The sequence below is a fragment of the Erinaceus europaeus genome, chromosome 11 (genome assembly GCF_950295315.1).
Source record: "Erinaceus europaeus chromosome 11, mEriEur2.1, whole genome shotgun sequence".
Classification (NCBI taxonomy): domain Eukaryota; kingdom Metazoa; phylum Chordata; class Mammalia; order Eulipotyphla; family Erinaceidae; genus Erinaceus; species Erinaceus europaeus.
This window is the reverse complement of record NC_080172.1, coordinates 1,933,812-1,949,790: the sequence shown is the minus strand read 5'-3', so window position 1 is coordinate 1,949,790 and position 15,979 is coordinate 1,933,812. Positions and strand designations below refer to the sequence as shown.

Sequence of the window (15,979 nt, the reverse complement as noted above, 5' to 3'; positions counted from 1 at the left end):
CTAAGCAACTTAGAAGAAAGCAGACTTTTAAAAAAATTTCCAGGTAAAAGAGAAACAGTGATAGAGGAGGAAGAGGCTACCATGTATCCAATTGAAATTCTAGAATGAGAAAATAAATGGACAGTATTTCATAGGATTTTCTCTCTTTCTCTCTCTCTCTTTTTTCATTTTATTGGGTGGTAAATGGTTTACAGCAAAGTCGTTGACACATGGGTACAAAAAAAAAATTGAGCTCTTTCTAAATTACTTCTGTCTTTCTCAGCAAATTAGAGACAGGATTTCTAAAATAAATGTATGTTCTTTTTTAAAAAAAATTCTTTACTGGGGAACTGATGTTTTACATTCGACAGTAAATACAATAGTTTGTACATGCATAACTATGTTCTTTTTTTAAAAAAACTTTTATTTATTTATTATCAGATAGAGACAGAAAGAATTGAGGGAAGGCTCTTTGCTTTTCCACCTTGATACTCTCTCAGGTGGCCTTGGTTTCGATGAATCCAGGCCCCTCAGGCCCCTGTAAGTAGATTTTGAAAGACAATTTCCAATGAGGAATCCTAATAATATTTTGATCATTGGAAGCATTGTAAGAATAGGTTAAGATGATGTCTTTGAAAAACTAAGTCAGAGGGCCAGGTGGTGGTGCACCTGGTTAAACACTCACATGACAGTGCGTAAGGACCCAGGTTCGAGCCCCCAGTCCCCACCTGCAGGGGGAAAGCTTCAGGAGTGGTGAAGCAGGGCTGCAGGGGTCTCTCTGCCTCTCCCTCTTCTTCATTTCTATCTCTAATAATAAATAAATAATAATAAAATAAAGTAAGTCAGTTTGAAATATACATTTTATGTTTTCCCCCTCCTTTGGTGTTTACAATAGACACAACCCAGAAATACTGATTTATAGCAAAGGCTCATGCTGTCTGCATTTATCTGTATTATCCTTTCTCCTCTCCACCCCCTCCCCCAACCTCATGCCCACTGACCTTATATTTGCATATTTGTTTTTAAAAAATATTTATTTATTCCCTTTTTGTTGCCCTTGTTGTTTTATTGTTGTAGCTATTATTGTTGTTGTAATTGATGTTGTTGTTGGATAGGACAGAGAGAAATGGAGAGAGGAGGGGAAGACAGAGAGGGGGAGAGAAAGACAGACACCCGCAGACCTGCTTCACCGCCTGTGAAGCGACTCTCCTGCAGGTGGGGAGCCGGGGGCTCGAACCGGGATCCTTACGCCGGTCCTTGCGCTTTGCGCCTTGTGCGCTGAACCTGCTGCACTATCGCTGGACTCCTCATTTGATATTTGTACAGAAATTAGGACTGAGTGAAAAAAGCTGAAATATTCACTTTCCAGTTTATTTCTGATTAATAATTTTTAAAAAATTGTAATTTACTTATTTTCCCTTTTGTTGCCTTTGTTGTTTTATTGTTGTTGTAGTTATTATTGTTGTTGTTATTGATGTCATTATTGTTGGATAGGACAGAGAGAGATGGAGAGAGGAGGGGAAGACAGAGGGGGGGAGAGAAAGACAGACACCTGCAGACCTGCTTCACTACCTGTGAAGCAACTCCCCTGCAGGTGGTAGTTAATAATTTTTTTGTTGTTCCTCCAGGGTTATTGCTGGGCTCCGTGCCTGCACCATGAATCCACCGCTCCTGGAGGCCATTTTTCCCCCTTTTTGTTTCCCTAGTTGTTGCAGCCTCATTGCAGTTATTATTGCCATTGTTGACGTTGCTTTGTTGTTGGATAGGACAGAGAGAAATGGAGAGAGGAGGGGAAGACAGAGAGAGAGGGGGAGAGAAAGACAGACACCTGCAGACCTGCTTCACCGCCTGTGAAGCGACTCCCCTGCAGGTGGGGAGCCGGGGGCTCGAACCGGGATCCTTACGCCGGTCCCTGCGCTTTGCGCCACGTGTGCTTAAGCCACTGCGCCACCGCCCGACCCCCGGTAGTTAATAATTTTTATATGACTCAGTAGAATGTTTTAGGGGCCAGGGGGTGGCACACCAGGTTAAGTGCAGAGATTACAGTGCCCAAGGACCCAGGTTCAAGCCTCTGGTCCTCATTTGCAGAGGCAAAGCTTCCCAAGTGGTGAAGCAGGGCTGCAGGTGTCTCTCTGGCTCTTTCCCTCTCTATCTTCTCCCTCCCTTCTCTATTTCTCTCTGTCTCAATCCAATAATAAATAAATAAAAATTAAGAAAAAGAAACATTTAGCAAGGTGGGATTTTACAGCCATTAAGTGCAGAGAAGCATCTATGCCATCTTCTCTTAGTACAGATGATTTAGACTTAGTTGGACGGGTAGTTTGCCGTGCGTATGCCATTATAATCCAGCCAGTTCTGCCCTTGGCCCACTACTGCAAGTCTGACTGTATGATCAGAGTCATTAGTGACTTGGTCTAGGAGAACAATAAAACCTACTAGTATTTATGGGAGAGGAAAGATGATAAAAAGTTGGGGTGGTAACTTACTGACATGATGAACTAGAATTCTGTTGGTTGATAGTATGCTCTCTGTGAGAACATGAGAACTACAACGTGTTTCCTTTGAAATATTTTTCAGTATCTACTGTTACTGTAATGATGACATTTCTGTTTGGGACACATAGGAGCGAAGTGAGGACAGAAGCTCTCCGGAGATTAGCCTTCTCTCTGGCATCATCACAGTGCCTGGGGTAGTTTCTTCAGAGGACAAATTGTCGGTCGACTCTGAGAAGACCGCCACAACACCCAATAACGTCTCTGAGCCTGGACAGGAAGTCGCAGCGACCATGACTAGGAAAGAAAGGAAGGGTGAAGAAAGCTCTCTGGAGACTTTTGTATCTGCCATAGACAGGTTACTGCCATCGCCAGAAATCGTCCAGGAGGAAGGGCTGTTTGAAATCATGAGCGATTTCGAAGCTGGAGAGCTGTTGGACACACTGAGCTGCTCCCTGAGCTCCATGTCCATGTCCTTGGAGGGCCACAGAGATCTGCTGGCAAACGCAGCTGACTGCCTGCCAGATGAGCTGCTGGCAGCTCTCAACACACTGTCGGAAGACGGGGCGGAGCCGGTCTGTCCCAGCAGAGAGGGAGACGGTGCTCTGCGTGCTGGGGGTGAATGTTCAGGAGAGGGGCCCTGTGCAGATCACACCGATGACTATACGCAAATAGCAGAGATGATTTTTGAGTCTCTCTGTTCTGTTCCGCTGCTGGAACAAGATTCCAAAGCAGCTGAGCCACAGAACAAGCGTCAGTCCACGCAGCAGGTGAGAGCAAGTGCGTGCCTGCCTGGTGTTTGAGAGTTGCTTTTATGGAGAGTTGTGGTCACGTCTTCAGCTGCCCATGCGCTTCACTTTATACTCAGGCCTGATGCCCGCAGGGCAACACTGAAAGAGACTGTTTTGTTTGGGGGCATACACTTAACTGTTAGGACGTTCTGAGGTCGTTTGCAATTGGTTTGAATAGAAAAGTGGTGGCGCATCTGGTTGAGCGCACGTGTTACAGTGAGCAGAGTGTTTTGTTAGCCGCTTACTCTGGCATATACCAGTGACAGAGATCGAGTCTGCATGGAAACTATGTGCCCAGTTATGGAGAGATCTCCCTTACCACCCTGTTACTTTTAAATAGTACATTTTGACTATCTTCCTGCTGCAACAAATATTGTACGTCTTGATTTTTTAACTTATTGAATAGTATTCCACTGTATGTATATATATGTATATATATGTATGTATATATATGTATATGTATGTATGTATGTGTATATATATATATATATATATATATATATATATATGTATATATATCCTCCAGTTCACTAACGATCATTTGGAGAGCTTTTTCCTTTTCGCTGTTACAGAGATTTAAATGATATTATACTGAACTCATGTTGAAATATTATTGCTTGTAATTCTGTTAAAATATCTCAAAGATATAACATGACTTAAAATTTTTCAGAAAAAGAGTGACTAATCACAAGAATAGGGCACAGAGGTTAAATTGATTCTAGAATTTTAAACAGATTCTATCAGTGACATCATGATTAAAAGTGATGCAGCACAAACTCAGCCAGTGTTCAGAGAATCAGAGCAAAAGGAATCTTTTAAAGTAGAAAGGAAATTGAGAAGAGATAAAATATATAATACATGAAATATATTCTTGTTGCTTCATTGTAATAAAAACATGGAACCTGTCACCATGGGAAGCTTTACAAGTAGAGTAAATATGTTCAAGAAAGGCTTGTGTGATACATGTAAAATATATGTCCTCATGGGAGTTAAGTCTGTAATTATTAAGGGCATATGAGAGCCATTCATGATGTCACCCTTTTAAAATCCATGTTGGTGAAGGGTATTTGTATTTTGCTCAACAAAATAGCATTACTATTGCTTTCAGATGTCAAAAAAAAATTCCCCCTCCAGGGTCATCACTGAGGCTCAGTGCCAGCACTATAAATCCACTGCTCCTGGTGGCCATTTTTTCCATTTTATTGGATATGACAGAGAGAAATTGAGAAAGGAGGGGTATATAGAGAGGGAGAGAGACAGAGAAACACCTGCAGACCTATGTCCCTGCTTATGAAGCGTCCCCCCTGCAGGTGGGGAGCCGGGACTTGAACCGGGATCCTTGTGTGGGTCCTTGTGCTTTGTGCTATGTGCGCTTAACAGGGTACACCACCGCCCAGCACCCTTGTTTGTTTAATATCTCCTCCATCGTTCTGAGTTATTCATTTCCTGTGAAGCTAAACTACCTAGAGTGACTTTATGTTTGCTTTTGAATTATGGAGATGATTACCGATGAGAATAGGTCTTCCTTCTATTATTCTTAGTTGTGAAGATCTGCATTGGTGTTTATTATACTGTTGTTTTCATTATGCTTGCTCGTGTTGATGGGTTTTTGAACTTTCGTCCTAGGAAGCATTTTAGTGTCATCAAAGGGCAAGAAGAAAGTTAGTTTCTTCTAGTTAAATTTTTGGTACCGTTGTAATCGCTTACGCATGTATACGCAAACGTTTTGTTTCAGACTGTCGAAGACCCACATCCACTAGGGTCTCAAACTCTGCAGCAGCCCAGTAGTATCTCCTGTGATCCAGCAAATAACGAGGGGACTTCAGGTCTGCTGGGAAACAGCTCAGTCCAGGCTGCTCCTTGTGTGCTAAGAAGATCATCCCGACTGAAAGCAGACAGACAGACGCAATACACAGACGACCTGTGCACAGGCCCAGAAAGCACTTGGCCAAATAGGCCTGTCTGTGAGAGAAGGACAAAGAGCAGCTCTGCGACTGAGAAGTCCAGGTATACTTCCCGTTTGTATTTTTGTAAAATATTTATTCATTCATTTTCCCTTTTTGTTGCCCTTGTTGTTTTACTGTTGTAGTTATTACTGTTGTTGTTATTGATGTCGTCGTTGTTGGATAGGACAGAGAGAGATGGAGAGAGGAGGGGAAGACAGAGAGGGGGAGAGAAAGACAGAGACCTGCAGACCTGCTTCACCGCCTGTGAAGCGACTCCCCTGCAGGTGGGGAGCTGGGGGCTTGAACCGGGATCCTTGTGCCGGTCCTTGTGCTTCGCGCCACCTGCACTTAACCCGCTGCGCTACCACCCGACTCCCCCAGTTTGTATTTTTATCTTCAGGCATGCATGGGGTTATGGGCAGCCCTGTCCTTGGGATATGAGTGTCAGGATGCAGCTACTACTAAGTGAAGAACTTCTATTCTTAAAAAGACAAAACAAGAAAAGAAACTTAATTCTTAATGATGATTTGCTTATTTTTCAGTGTTTTTAATCAGAAAACTCTTTTTCACTTTTTTTTCTAAGACCAAGAAGATGGTAGAGTTGTGTATTTCAGTGTTGGTTTTTTCCACAACTATTTTTTAATTTATGACTCACAGAGGTGTCCCAGGTCACGGGGTAATCCCACACAGCACGCGCACACCGCTGCTCTGGGTCCCCACCCTTCCACCATGTCACCATGGTTCCCACCAAGTCTTAGAGGCGGCTTATTGATTTCTCCTTCCCTTTGTTAATTCGTTCTCTGCATTCTACATATAAATGAAACTGTGCTGTAGCTGTCTTCCACTTATTTATTTTTATTTTTAAAATATTTATTTATTTTCTTTTGTTGCCCTTGTTGTTTTATTGTTGTTGTTATTGATGTCGTTGTTGTTGGATAGGACAGAGAGAAATGGAGAGAGGAGGGGAAGACAGAGAGGGGGAGAGAAAGACAGACACCTGCAGACCTGCTTCACCGCCTGTGAAGCGACTCCCCTGCAGGTGGAGAGCCGGGGGCTCGAACTGGGATCCTTACGCCGGTCCTTGTGCTTTGCGCCACCTGCGCTTAACCCGCTGTCCTTTTTACCTGCAAAGTCCTGGTTTCTTTTTCCCAAGGAGGCAAGAAGGGTGGATGAGATGGACTACAAGGGCAAGAGGCTCGGAACACGGCTTCCCCCAGGCGGAGAACTGCAGGGTAGCACAAGGACAGAGCTAACTGCTGTTTGGTCAGGAATCTGGAAACTGCTGTGGTGCTGACAGCAAGCCAGCAGAATATCTCCGAGTTTTAAAAAGCTTGATAAAGATGGTTTGAGTTCTTACAGAGACTGTGACAATGATTTTAGAAACATTTCTTTTTCAAGAATACAGGACCCTGCTGTAATGACTGAGAGCAAAGGGAAGAGTGTGCGTTCATCTAGACCACAGGTCAGGAAAAACAAAAGATCTACAGGAAGAAAGGGTGAGGCGTGTGTTTACTATAACTTTGATTTATCTTTATCTCTTCATCTTTTCTTTGCTTCTCTTCCTCATCTCCTCCTCCTCCTCTTCTTCCTTCTTCTTCTTTTTTTTCTTTCTTTTTTTTGCCAGAGCACTGATCAGCTCTGACTTATGGTTATGCTGGGGATTGAACCTGGGACTTCAGAGGCTCAATCATGAAAGCCTTCTGCAGAGCCATTATGCTATCTCCCCAGTCCAGTCTATCTTTAATCTTTTGGATACGGGAACAGAATTCTGGTACTAGAAATGGTTTAGAATTATTTCAGGTTTTTTATTTTCCTGGAAAAGTTTGTAGCTAAAGATCCCATTCCTGTCATTTCACAGCTTCTGTACCAAGACCTTGACCTAAGCCCAAACTTGTGACCCCACGAGCTCATTTACTTTGGAATTTTAGTTAAAGAACCCTTTTCAAGCTTAGATGTTTGAAATACTTGTGGTATTACCAAATTATTATAAGATTTTCAGAAATGATACCAAAAGAAATCGAACATGTAAAAGAGGAAAAAAATGAATCTTCTCTATGTTATTTTGTGTGTCAATACAATTAAAAAGAGAGAGATTTGTAATAAAGATGACATTTGAAGTTGCGGCAAAAAAGGATTGACTAGCAGTGTAAAACACGCACTTGTTTCCCTATAACAGTCTATGTGCAAATTCAGTTCCAGCTTAGACAAATAAACAAAAGTTATATTCTCTTATATATTACTTCCTTATTATTGGTTAGAGACAGATAGAGACTGGGGGAGGATAGAGAGGGAGAGAGACAGAGAGACCCCTTCGGTCCTGCATCACCACTTGTGAAACTTCCTCCCTGCAGGTGGGGACCAGGAGCTTGAACCCAGGTCCTTCTACACTGTAATGTGTGCGCTTACCCAGGTGCGCCACCACCCGGCTCCTAGACAAACGCTTACATGAACAACAGCCACAGACGTTTCAGGGCTATGAAGATAGCATAACGTTACTTCTATTCTTTCTGATTTTGAAGTAAGGACAATTTCTTTTGTTTTCTTTTGTTTAGCCCAAATGAAGATGAATAATATACCTCTTTCTTGCATTAATCGGAGAAATGCCTTTGGAGAAAATTTACTTTATAAGGCTGCTGTACATGATGACGTTGATCTCATTAAACTTTGTATTAAAAAAGGTGGAAATGTTAACCAACAAAGTTATGCTGGTAAGCTGTGATATTCTAAACAGTTTTATTAGTGATTTAATAATGATGAACAAGATCGTAAGATAACAGGGGTACAAGTCCACACAGTTCCCACCACCAGAGTTCTGTGTCCCGTCCCTTCCATTGGAAGCTTCCCTATTCTTTATCCCTCTGGGAGTATGGACCAAGATTCCTTTTTTAAAAAATATTTTATTTGTTTATTAATTAATGAGAGAGATAGGAGGGGAGAGGAAGAACCAGCTATCACTCTGGCACATGTGCTTCCAGGGATTGAACTCAGGACCTCATGCTTGAGAGTCCAGTACCTTATCCACTGTACTACCTCCCAGACTACACCCAAAATTCTTTATGGGGAGCAGAAGGTGGGAGTTCTGGCTTCTGTCATGGCTTCTCCACTGGACATGGGTGTTGGCAGGTGGATCCACACCCCCAGCCTGTGTCTGTCTGTCCCTAGTGGGGCAGGGCTCTGGGGAGGGGTGGCTCCAGGACACATGGTGAGGCCGTCTACCCAGGGAGCTTGGGGGCTTGTGTCCCTCCTCACTCGACCTCTCAGTAGAGACAGAGACTGACAAGATGGATGTACCCCTCAGGCCAAGCCCTGCCAAGCTCAACCACATCCTCACAGTTTCCCTACACCTTCTTTTATTTTTTATTAGTGATTTAATAATGATGAACAAGACTATAAGATAACAGGGGTACAGGTCCACATATAGTTTCTGCCACCAGAGTTCTGTGTCCCATCCCCTCCAGTGGAAGCTTCCCTATTCTCTACTCCCCTGGGAGTTCTTCATGGGGAGCAGAAGGTGGGGGTTCTGGCTTCTGTCATGGCTTCTCCACTGGACATGGGTGTTGGCAGGTGGACCCACACCCCCAGCCTGTGTCTGTCTGTCCCTAGTGGGGCAGGGCTCTGGGGAGGGGAGGCTCCAGGACACATGGGTGAGGGCGTCTGCCCAGGGAAGTCAGGTTGGTGTCATGGTAGCATCTGCAATGTGGTGGTAATTATTATTATTATATTTTTTTAGAGGAGCAGCGATTTCCTGAGTCTCTATGACCATAACTCTGCTCCAGAAATATTTCATCAAAAATATTCTTAACTTGGAATTATATTTTTTTGATTGAAGGGCCAGCACAGAACATTATTAAGATGCCAACTATAAACAAATACCATTTCCTCTTTTTTAATTATTATTGTTATTTTTTATTTATAAAAAAGAGACACTGATAAAACCATAGGATAAGAGGGGTATAACTCCACACAATTCCAACCACCAGAACTCTGTATCCATCCCCTCCCCTGATAGCTTTCCTATTCTTTTTTTAAATTTCTTTATTGGGGAATTAATGTTTTACATTCAACAATAAATACAATAGTTTGTACATGCATAACATTCCCCAGTTTCCCATCTAACAATACAACCCCCACTAGGTCCTCTGTCATCCTTCTTGGACCTGTATTCTCCCCACCCACCCACCCCAGAGTCTTTTACTTTGGTGCGATACGCCAATTCCAGTTCAGGTTCTACTTGTGTTTTCTTTTCTGATCTTGTTTTTCAACTTCTGCCTGAGAGTGAGATCATCCCATATTCATCCTTCTGTTTCTGACTTATTTCACTTAACATGAATTTTTCAAGGTCCATCCAAGATTGGCTGAAAACGGTGAAGTCACCATTTTTTACAGCTGAGTAGTATTCCATTGTGTATCTAGACCACAACTTGCTCAGCCACTCATCTGTTGTTGGACACCTGGGTTGCTTCCAGGTTTTGGCTATTACAAATTGTGCTGCCAAGAACATATGTGTACACAGATATTTTTGGATGGATGTGTTGGGTTCCTCAGAATCTATCCCCAGGAGAGGAATTGCAGGATCATAGGGTAGGTCCATTTCTAGCCTTCTGAGAGTTCTCCAGACTGTTCTCCACAGAGGTTGGACCAACTTACATTCCCACCAGCAGTGTAGGAGGGTTCCTTTGACCCCACACCCTCTCCAGCATTTGCTGCTGTTACCTTTTCTGATGTATGACATTCTCACAGGAGTGAAGTGATATCTCGTTGTTGTCTTGATTTGCATTTCTCTGACAATCAGAGACTTGGAGCATTTTTTCATGTGTTTCTCGGCCTTTTGGATCTCTTCTGTGGTGAATATTCTGTCCATGTATACAAGTCTTTCACTTCTTTGGTTAGGTTTACTCCTAGATATTTTATTGTTTTTGTTGCTATAATAAAAGGAATTGATTTCTGGATTTCAATTTCTTCTAACTTAGTGTTTGCATAGAGGAATGCCACTGACTTTTGAATGTTAACTTTGTAGCCTGACACCTTACTGTATTGCCTGATGACTTCCAAAAGCTTCTTGCTGGATTCCTTAGGTTTTTCCATGTATACTATCATGTCATCTGCAAATAGGGAGAGTTTGACTTCTTCTCTTCCAATCTGTATGCCTTTAATTCCTTGCTCCTGCCTGATTGCTATGGCAAGAACTTCCAACACTATGTTGAATAGTAATGGTGACAGTGGGCAGCCCTGTCTAGTACCTGATCTGAGGGGAAATGCTTCCAGTTTTTCACCATTGAGTATGATGTTGGCTGTAGGTTTTGTATATATAGACTCCACTATCGTCAGGAATTTTCCATCTATTCCCATTTTTTGTAGTGTTTTGATCATAGCTTTCCTATTCTTTATCCCTCTGGGAGTATGGACCCAAGGTCATTGTGGGATGCAGAAGGTGGAAGGTCTGGCTTCTGTAATTGCTTCCCCGCTGAATATGGGTGTTGGCAGGTGGATCCATACTCCCAGCCTGTCTCTCTCTTTCCCTAGTGGGGAAGGGCTCTGGGGAAGCGGGGCTCCAGGACACATTGGTGGGTTATCTGTCCAGGGAAGTCTGGTTGGCATCCTGCTAGCATCTGGAACCTGGTGGCTGAAAAGAGAGTTAACATACAAAGCCAAACAAATTGTTGACCAGTCATGGACCTAAAGGCTGGGATAGTGCAGGTGAAGAGTTGAGGGGTACTCCATTTTGTAGATAGCTATTAGGCATATATTTTTAAAATTGTCTTTATTTAATTATTTGGATAGAGATAGCTAGAAGTTGAGAGGGAAGGGGGGTGATAGAGAGGGAGAGAGACAGAGAGACAACTGCAGCCCTGCTTCACCACTTGTGAAGCTTTCCCCCTGCAGGTGGAGGCCAGAGGCTCGAACCCAGGTCCTTGCACACTGTAACTTATGCGCTCAACCAGGTACGCCACCACTCAGCCCTGTAGGCATATTTTAGTTTTATTCCAATGGGCCTGTGGCTATACAAGTCCCCCCCCCCCCGAGCCTAAAATCTGATATGCAGGTGGATCCAAGTTATTATCTGGGGAGATGATGTCATGGCTGGAAAAGGGACAGAAAGCTGGATCAGGGAAGAGAGTAGCTCCCTAAAATGGGAAAGGTGTATAAATATTGTTGGCTGTAAACCCCATCGATTTGATGTGATCTGGGATCCATATTCAGCTTAGGAGCCTGTGTGACCTCTGCATCCCTGTAGGTCTGAGCTCACACTCTGTGGTCATGAGTAGGAACATTCCAAGCTGCCCCAATATCAGGACCCATCTTCCTCAGGTGTAGCATAGAGTATGTTGTCCAGCCTCCAATTTGAGGGCAAGGTCCTATGGGGGCCCACAAAGGGGTCTATTGTGTTGTTCCTGATAGAGATGACTGGTAACAATGGAGAGAGGGATTTATTCGAGGTCTAGGCCCATCATGTTTGTTTGGGAATCTCAGGACTCCCCAAATAGGGCCCCAGCTGATGGGGTGGCCTGATAGTGACTAAAGAGTCATCATTAAAGTATGCCAGTCTCTTGCCCTTATTAAGCTTTTGCAGTCCTTGCTTTGATGAGGTTAGCTTTGGAGTGAGTGAGAGAACTGTAATAGGAAGTAGGTGAGAAGGGTATCTAAGTCTAACTAGACACTATTTCATTATGAACTTGATACTGACTCACTTCAGACTATTGTGTATTTTTGCTTTCAGATACATATTTTGCCCTCATTTATGCATACATGTGAACATATGCCCTATCTCATGGGACCTGGTCTATATCTAGGTTTTGGGACTTCTGTTAGGAAGTGAACTGACTGGAATAGAATTAGAGAATCTTATGAAAGGAAAGGTCTCACCCGAGTAATGAAGCTGAAAGGTTGACATTCTACGCCTGGAGTCTCTGGACACCGTCTGAAGTGAAGCATGCTGAGGTGGTACTCACTGCATTGACCATTTCCTTTTTTTTTCTACAGGTTGGACACCACTTCATGAAGCTTGTGTAGGAGGGTTTTATCAGGTTGTTAGTGAGCTCCTAGAGGGCGGGGCGGACGTAAATATCAGAGGAATGCACCAGATCACTCCACTACATGATGCTGTGAAAAATGGACATTATAAGGTACCGGGATTTTTTTTTTAAACAAACACTGCAATATACTGACATAGACCTAGAACTTTTTCTGATCCAGATACTGTATTACATGCCAAGAGACACTTATACTGAAAATGTCTTATTGATTGTTTCAGGTATTGGAAATTGCATATGGGAAGTTGTCCCGGGGTTCAGAGTCCTTAGGGTAGGAACTGGCTAATTAAGTGGGCGCAGGAAGATGTGCTCCGTATGTTCATAGGTGGTGCTGGGCTAGGCTTCTGGGAGCCACGGGGACAGACAGATGGGGAAGGATGGGGAAGGAAGGCCCTTTCCTGATGTGGACCAGTTCTGGAGGGTGAGGCAGCTTCGCTTCTCTGTGATAACGTGTCACCTGGTGGTAGGAAGTCATTACTGCACATTGTGCAGATCTGGCTAGAGAGGTGGGAATTCTGCCTGGGACCCGAATGAGTGACCAGAAGGCCCCTCTACCCGACCCATCACCTCCTTTCCAGAGCTGTCAGCCAGCAGAGACACAGAGCAGCCTCTTTTCCCTTTTCTCTTCTTTTCTTTTTATCTTCCTTCCTCCCTTCCTCCCTCTCATTATGCCTTCCTTCCTTCCTTCCCTCCCTCCCTTTCTCCTCCCTTTCTTTTTTCCTTTCTCTTTCTCTTTCTCTTTCTCTTTCTTTCCCTTCCTTCCTTCCTTCCTTCCTTCCTTCCTTCCTTCCTTCCTTCCTTCCTTCCTTCCTTACCAGGGCACTGTTCAGCTGTGGCTTATGGTGACGCAGAGGCTTGAACCTGGGACTTTGGAGCCTCAGGCATGAGAGAACATTTGCATAACCATGATGCTGTCTCCCCCCCCCCCCCCAGCCTGAGAAATACATATATTGCCTCCAAGGTCATCACTGGGGCTCAGCGCCATTACTATGGATCCATTGCCATTTTTCCTTTTTCTCTTTTTTTTTCTTTCTTCTTCGTTTATTTGGTAGAACAGAGAAGAAGTGAGAGGGGAGGGGAAGGGGTAGATAGGGAGAGAGAGAGACACCTGCAGACCTGATTCACTATTCATGAAGCTCCCCAGCTGCAGGTGGGGAGCCAGGGCTTGAACCCCAGTCCTTGCAAGTAGCACTATGTGTGCTTTATAAAGATAGAAAGTAAATAAGTAGGGGCTGGGCGGTGGCGCACCTGGTTGAGTACATGTGTTACAGTGCACAAAAACCCAGGTTCAAGCCCCTGGTCCGCACCTGCAGGGGGGAAAGCTTCACAAGTGGTGACACAGGGCTGCAGGTGTCTCTCTGTCTCTCTCCCTATCTCCCCCTTCCCCTTGATTTCTGGCTGTGTCTATCCAATAAATAAAGATAAAAAGTATATATTTTTAAAACTAGCAAAAAAAGAAGACAAGGAGGCTTCAGAAGCCCGAGCGTCAGACTACGTGGGGAATTGCTAAGTATGGATGAAGCAGACTGGAGCCAGTGTAATACCCCCTCTCTTGGGATCACCAGCCCCGGGTTCCAGGAAGGCAGCGCTCTGAGCCCTGCTTCCCCCTTTCCAGTTCTTCTCGTGTTCCTGGCCCTGTGGCACTCTCACGTTGCACTGATTCTTTTTATTATTTATTATTATTATTTTTTGCCTTCAGAGTTATTGCTGGGGCTTGGTGCCTATACCATGAATCCACTGCTCCTGGAGGCCATTTCCCCCCCTTTTGTTGTCCTTGTTGTGGCTATTATTGTTATTGTTGATGTCTTCATTGTTGTTAGATAGGACAGAGAGAAATGGAGAGAGGAGGGGAAGACAGAGAGGGGGAGAGAAAGACAGACACCTGCAGACCTGCTTCACCGCCTGTGAAGCGACTCCCCTGCAGGTGAGGAGCCGGGGGCTCAAACCGGGATCCTTATGCCCGTCCTTGTGCTTTGCGCCACGTGTGCTTAACCCGCTGTGCTACTGCCTGACCCCCACTGCTTCTTATTTTTGCATCAGGCTGCTAACAGTAGCCTACAGAGACTTGACGTGATCATCTTTTCACAGACACTCTTCCTGAAAGGAAACAGTGCCTTCTGCATTTTGTTTGCTGGGCAGAGCCTGAAGACCTCGGCAGAAATTCTGTATTTCTCTCTGACTTACGACTCGTATAGGAATCACTGACTTTTCGTCTTGCACCTCGGCCTTGTGCTGACACTATTCCACTACTCCCGATAGACTTTCCCCCTTGCTTTCAATTTCATATAGAGACAGAAGGAGAGAGGCAGAGAGGGAGAAATAAAACAGCCCTGCGTGACTGTTGGCGAAGCCTCTGTAATGCTCTGCAGGCCTCTGCTAGGTGGTTCCTGGGCCTCCAACCCGGGGCTTCTGAAGGCTAGAGTGTGCTGTTCACGGGACGAACTGTCTCCTTGCCCCAGAGTTAGAGATCAATTTATAATTTAATTGTATACAGCCCATCGTTATATTGTTATAGATTATAATGCTAATCTACTATTATTTTGGTTCCTCTCTCTTTTTTAATTTTTGTATTAGTGATTTAATAATGATGAACAAGATTGTAAAATCACAGGGGTACAATCCCACACAGTTCCCACCACCAGAGTTCCTGTCCCATCCCCTCCACTGGAAGCTTCCCTGTTCTTTATCCCTCTGGGAGCATGGACCCAAATTCTTTATGGGGAGCGGAAGGTGGGAGTTCTGGCTTCTGTAACTGCTTCTCCGCTGGACATGAGTGTTGGCAAGTGGATCCACACCCCTCTTTAATGTTAAAATCTTAAATTCATTTGAAAAGCTACCCTCTGGCTGCTAAGTTTTAATAACTTTAAACAGAGTTGGCTCATATTATCTCTGCGTGCGGTTTAACTCCTTTGTTTCTTGGAGTGCTTTCTTACAAGAAGGAAACTAGATGCATCTGTAACTTTTACCTACATAAAGTGTACAGAAATTCAGACCTTCATAGAAAAAGGTAGTCATTACTGTAGTGTCACAATAACTCTCCACATCTTCACTGACTTATATCTATTATTTATTTTATTTATAAAATAAAAATTTCTACAAGACCATAAGATAAGAGGCATGCAATTCCACACAATTCCCACCACCAGAGTCCCTGTCCCATCCCCTCCACTGGAAGCTTCCCTGTTCTTTATCCCTCTGAGAGTCTGGACCCAAATTCTCTATGGGGAGCAGAAGGTGGGAGGTCTGGCTTCTGCCATTGCTTCTCCGCTGGACATGGATGGGTGTTGGCAGGTGGACCCACACCCCCAGCCTGTGTCTGTCTGTCCCTAGTGGGGCAGGGCTCTGGGGAGGGGAGGCTCCAGGACATATGGGTGAGGGCGTCTGCCCAGGGAGGTCAGGTTGGCATCATGGTAGCATCTGCAACTTGGTGGCTTTAAAGCATTAAGATATAAAGCAGGACAAATTGTTTGATAAACAGGAACCAAAAGGTAAGAATAGAGCAGATGAAACTAGGGGTCTTCATGTTGGAAAAAGCTGGTAGGTCTATTACAGGGGGGCCTAGGAGTTTACTTATATCCATTCTTTTATTAGACAATGTTTATTGAGCAGTTAATCTGTGTGGGACACTAGGTCAGGCATAGAATGTAAAGGCAGTAAGACATACATCCTGAGCAAAAGCTTAGAACCAACTCATGACTATTGATCGAGAGCTGGTTATATATACTGTAATACAGTCAAAT

At 44.0% G+C, this 15,979-nt stretch overlaps 2 protein-coding genes across 4 annotated transcripts in view; one reads left to right on the top strand and one right to left on the bottom strand.

Annotated features, from left to right (window-relative positions):
- The window catches only part of POLK (DNA polymerase kappa), a 358,361-nt gene that overhangs the window by 241,512 nt on the left and 100,870 nt on the right, over positions 1–15,979 (bottom strand). The window lies entirely within an intron of this gene.
- Positions 1–15,979, top strand: part of ANKRD31 (ankyrin repeat domain 31) — a 77,875-nt gene that overhangs the window by 12,361 nt on the left and 49,535 nt on the right. For all 3 annotated transcript variants that reach the window (XM_060201044.1, XM_060201045.1, XM_060201043.1), the window contains exons 6-10: positions 2,603–3,241; positions 4,998–5,269; positions 6,607–6,704; positions 7,761–7,916; positions 12,190–12,332. In XM_060201044.1, the coding sequence (XP_060057027.1) occupies positions 2,603–3,241; positions 4,998–5,269; positions 6,607–6,704; positions 7,761–7,916; positions 12,190–12,332 (1,308 nt within the window). The remainder of the gene's footprint in view (positions 1–2,602; positions 3,242–4,997; positions 5,270–6,606; positions 6,705–7,760; positions 7,917–12,189; positions 12,333–15,979) is intronic.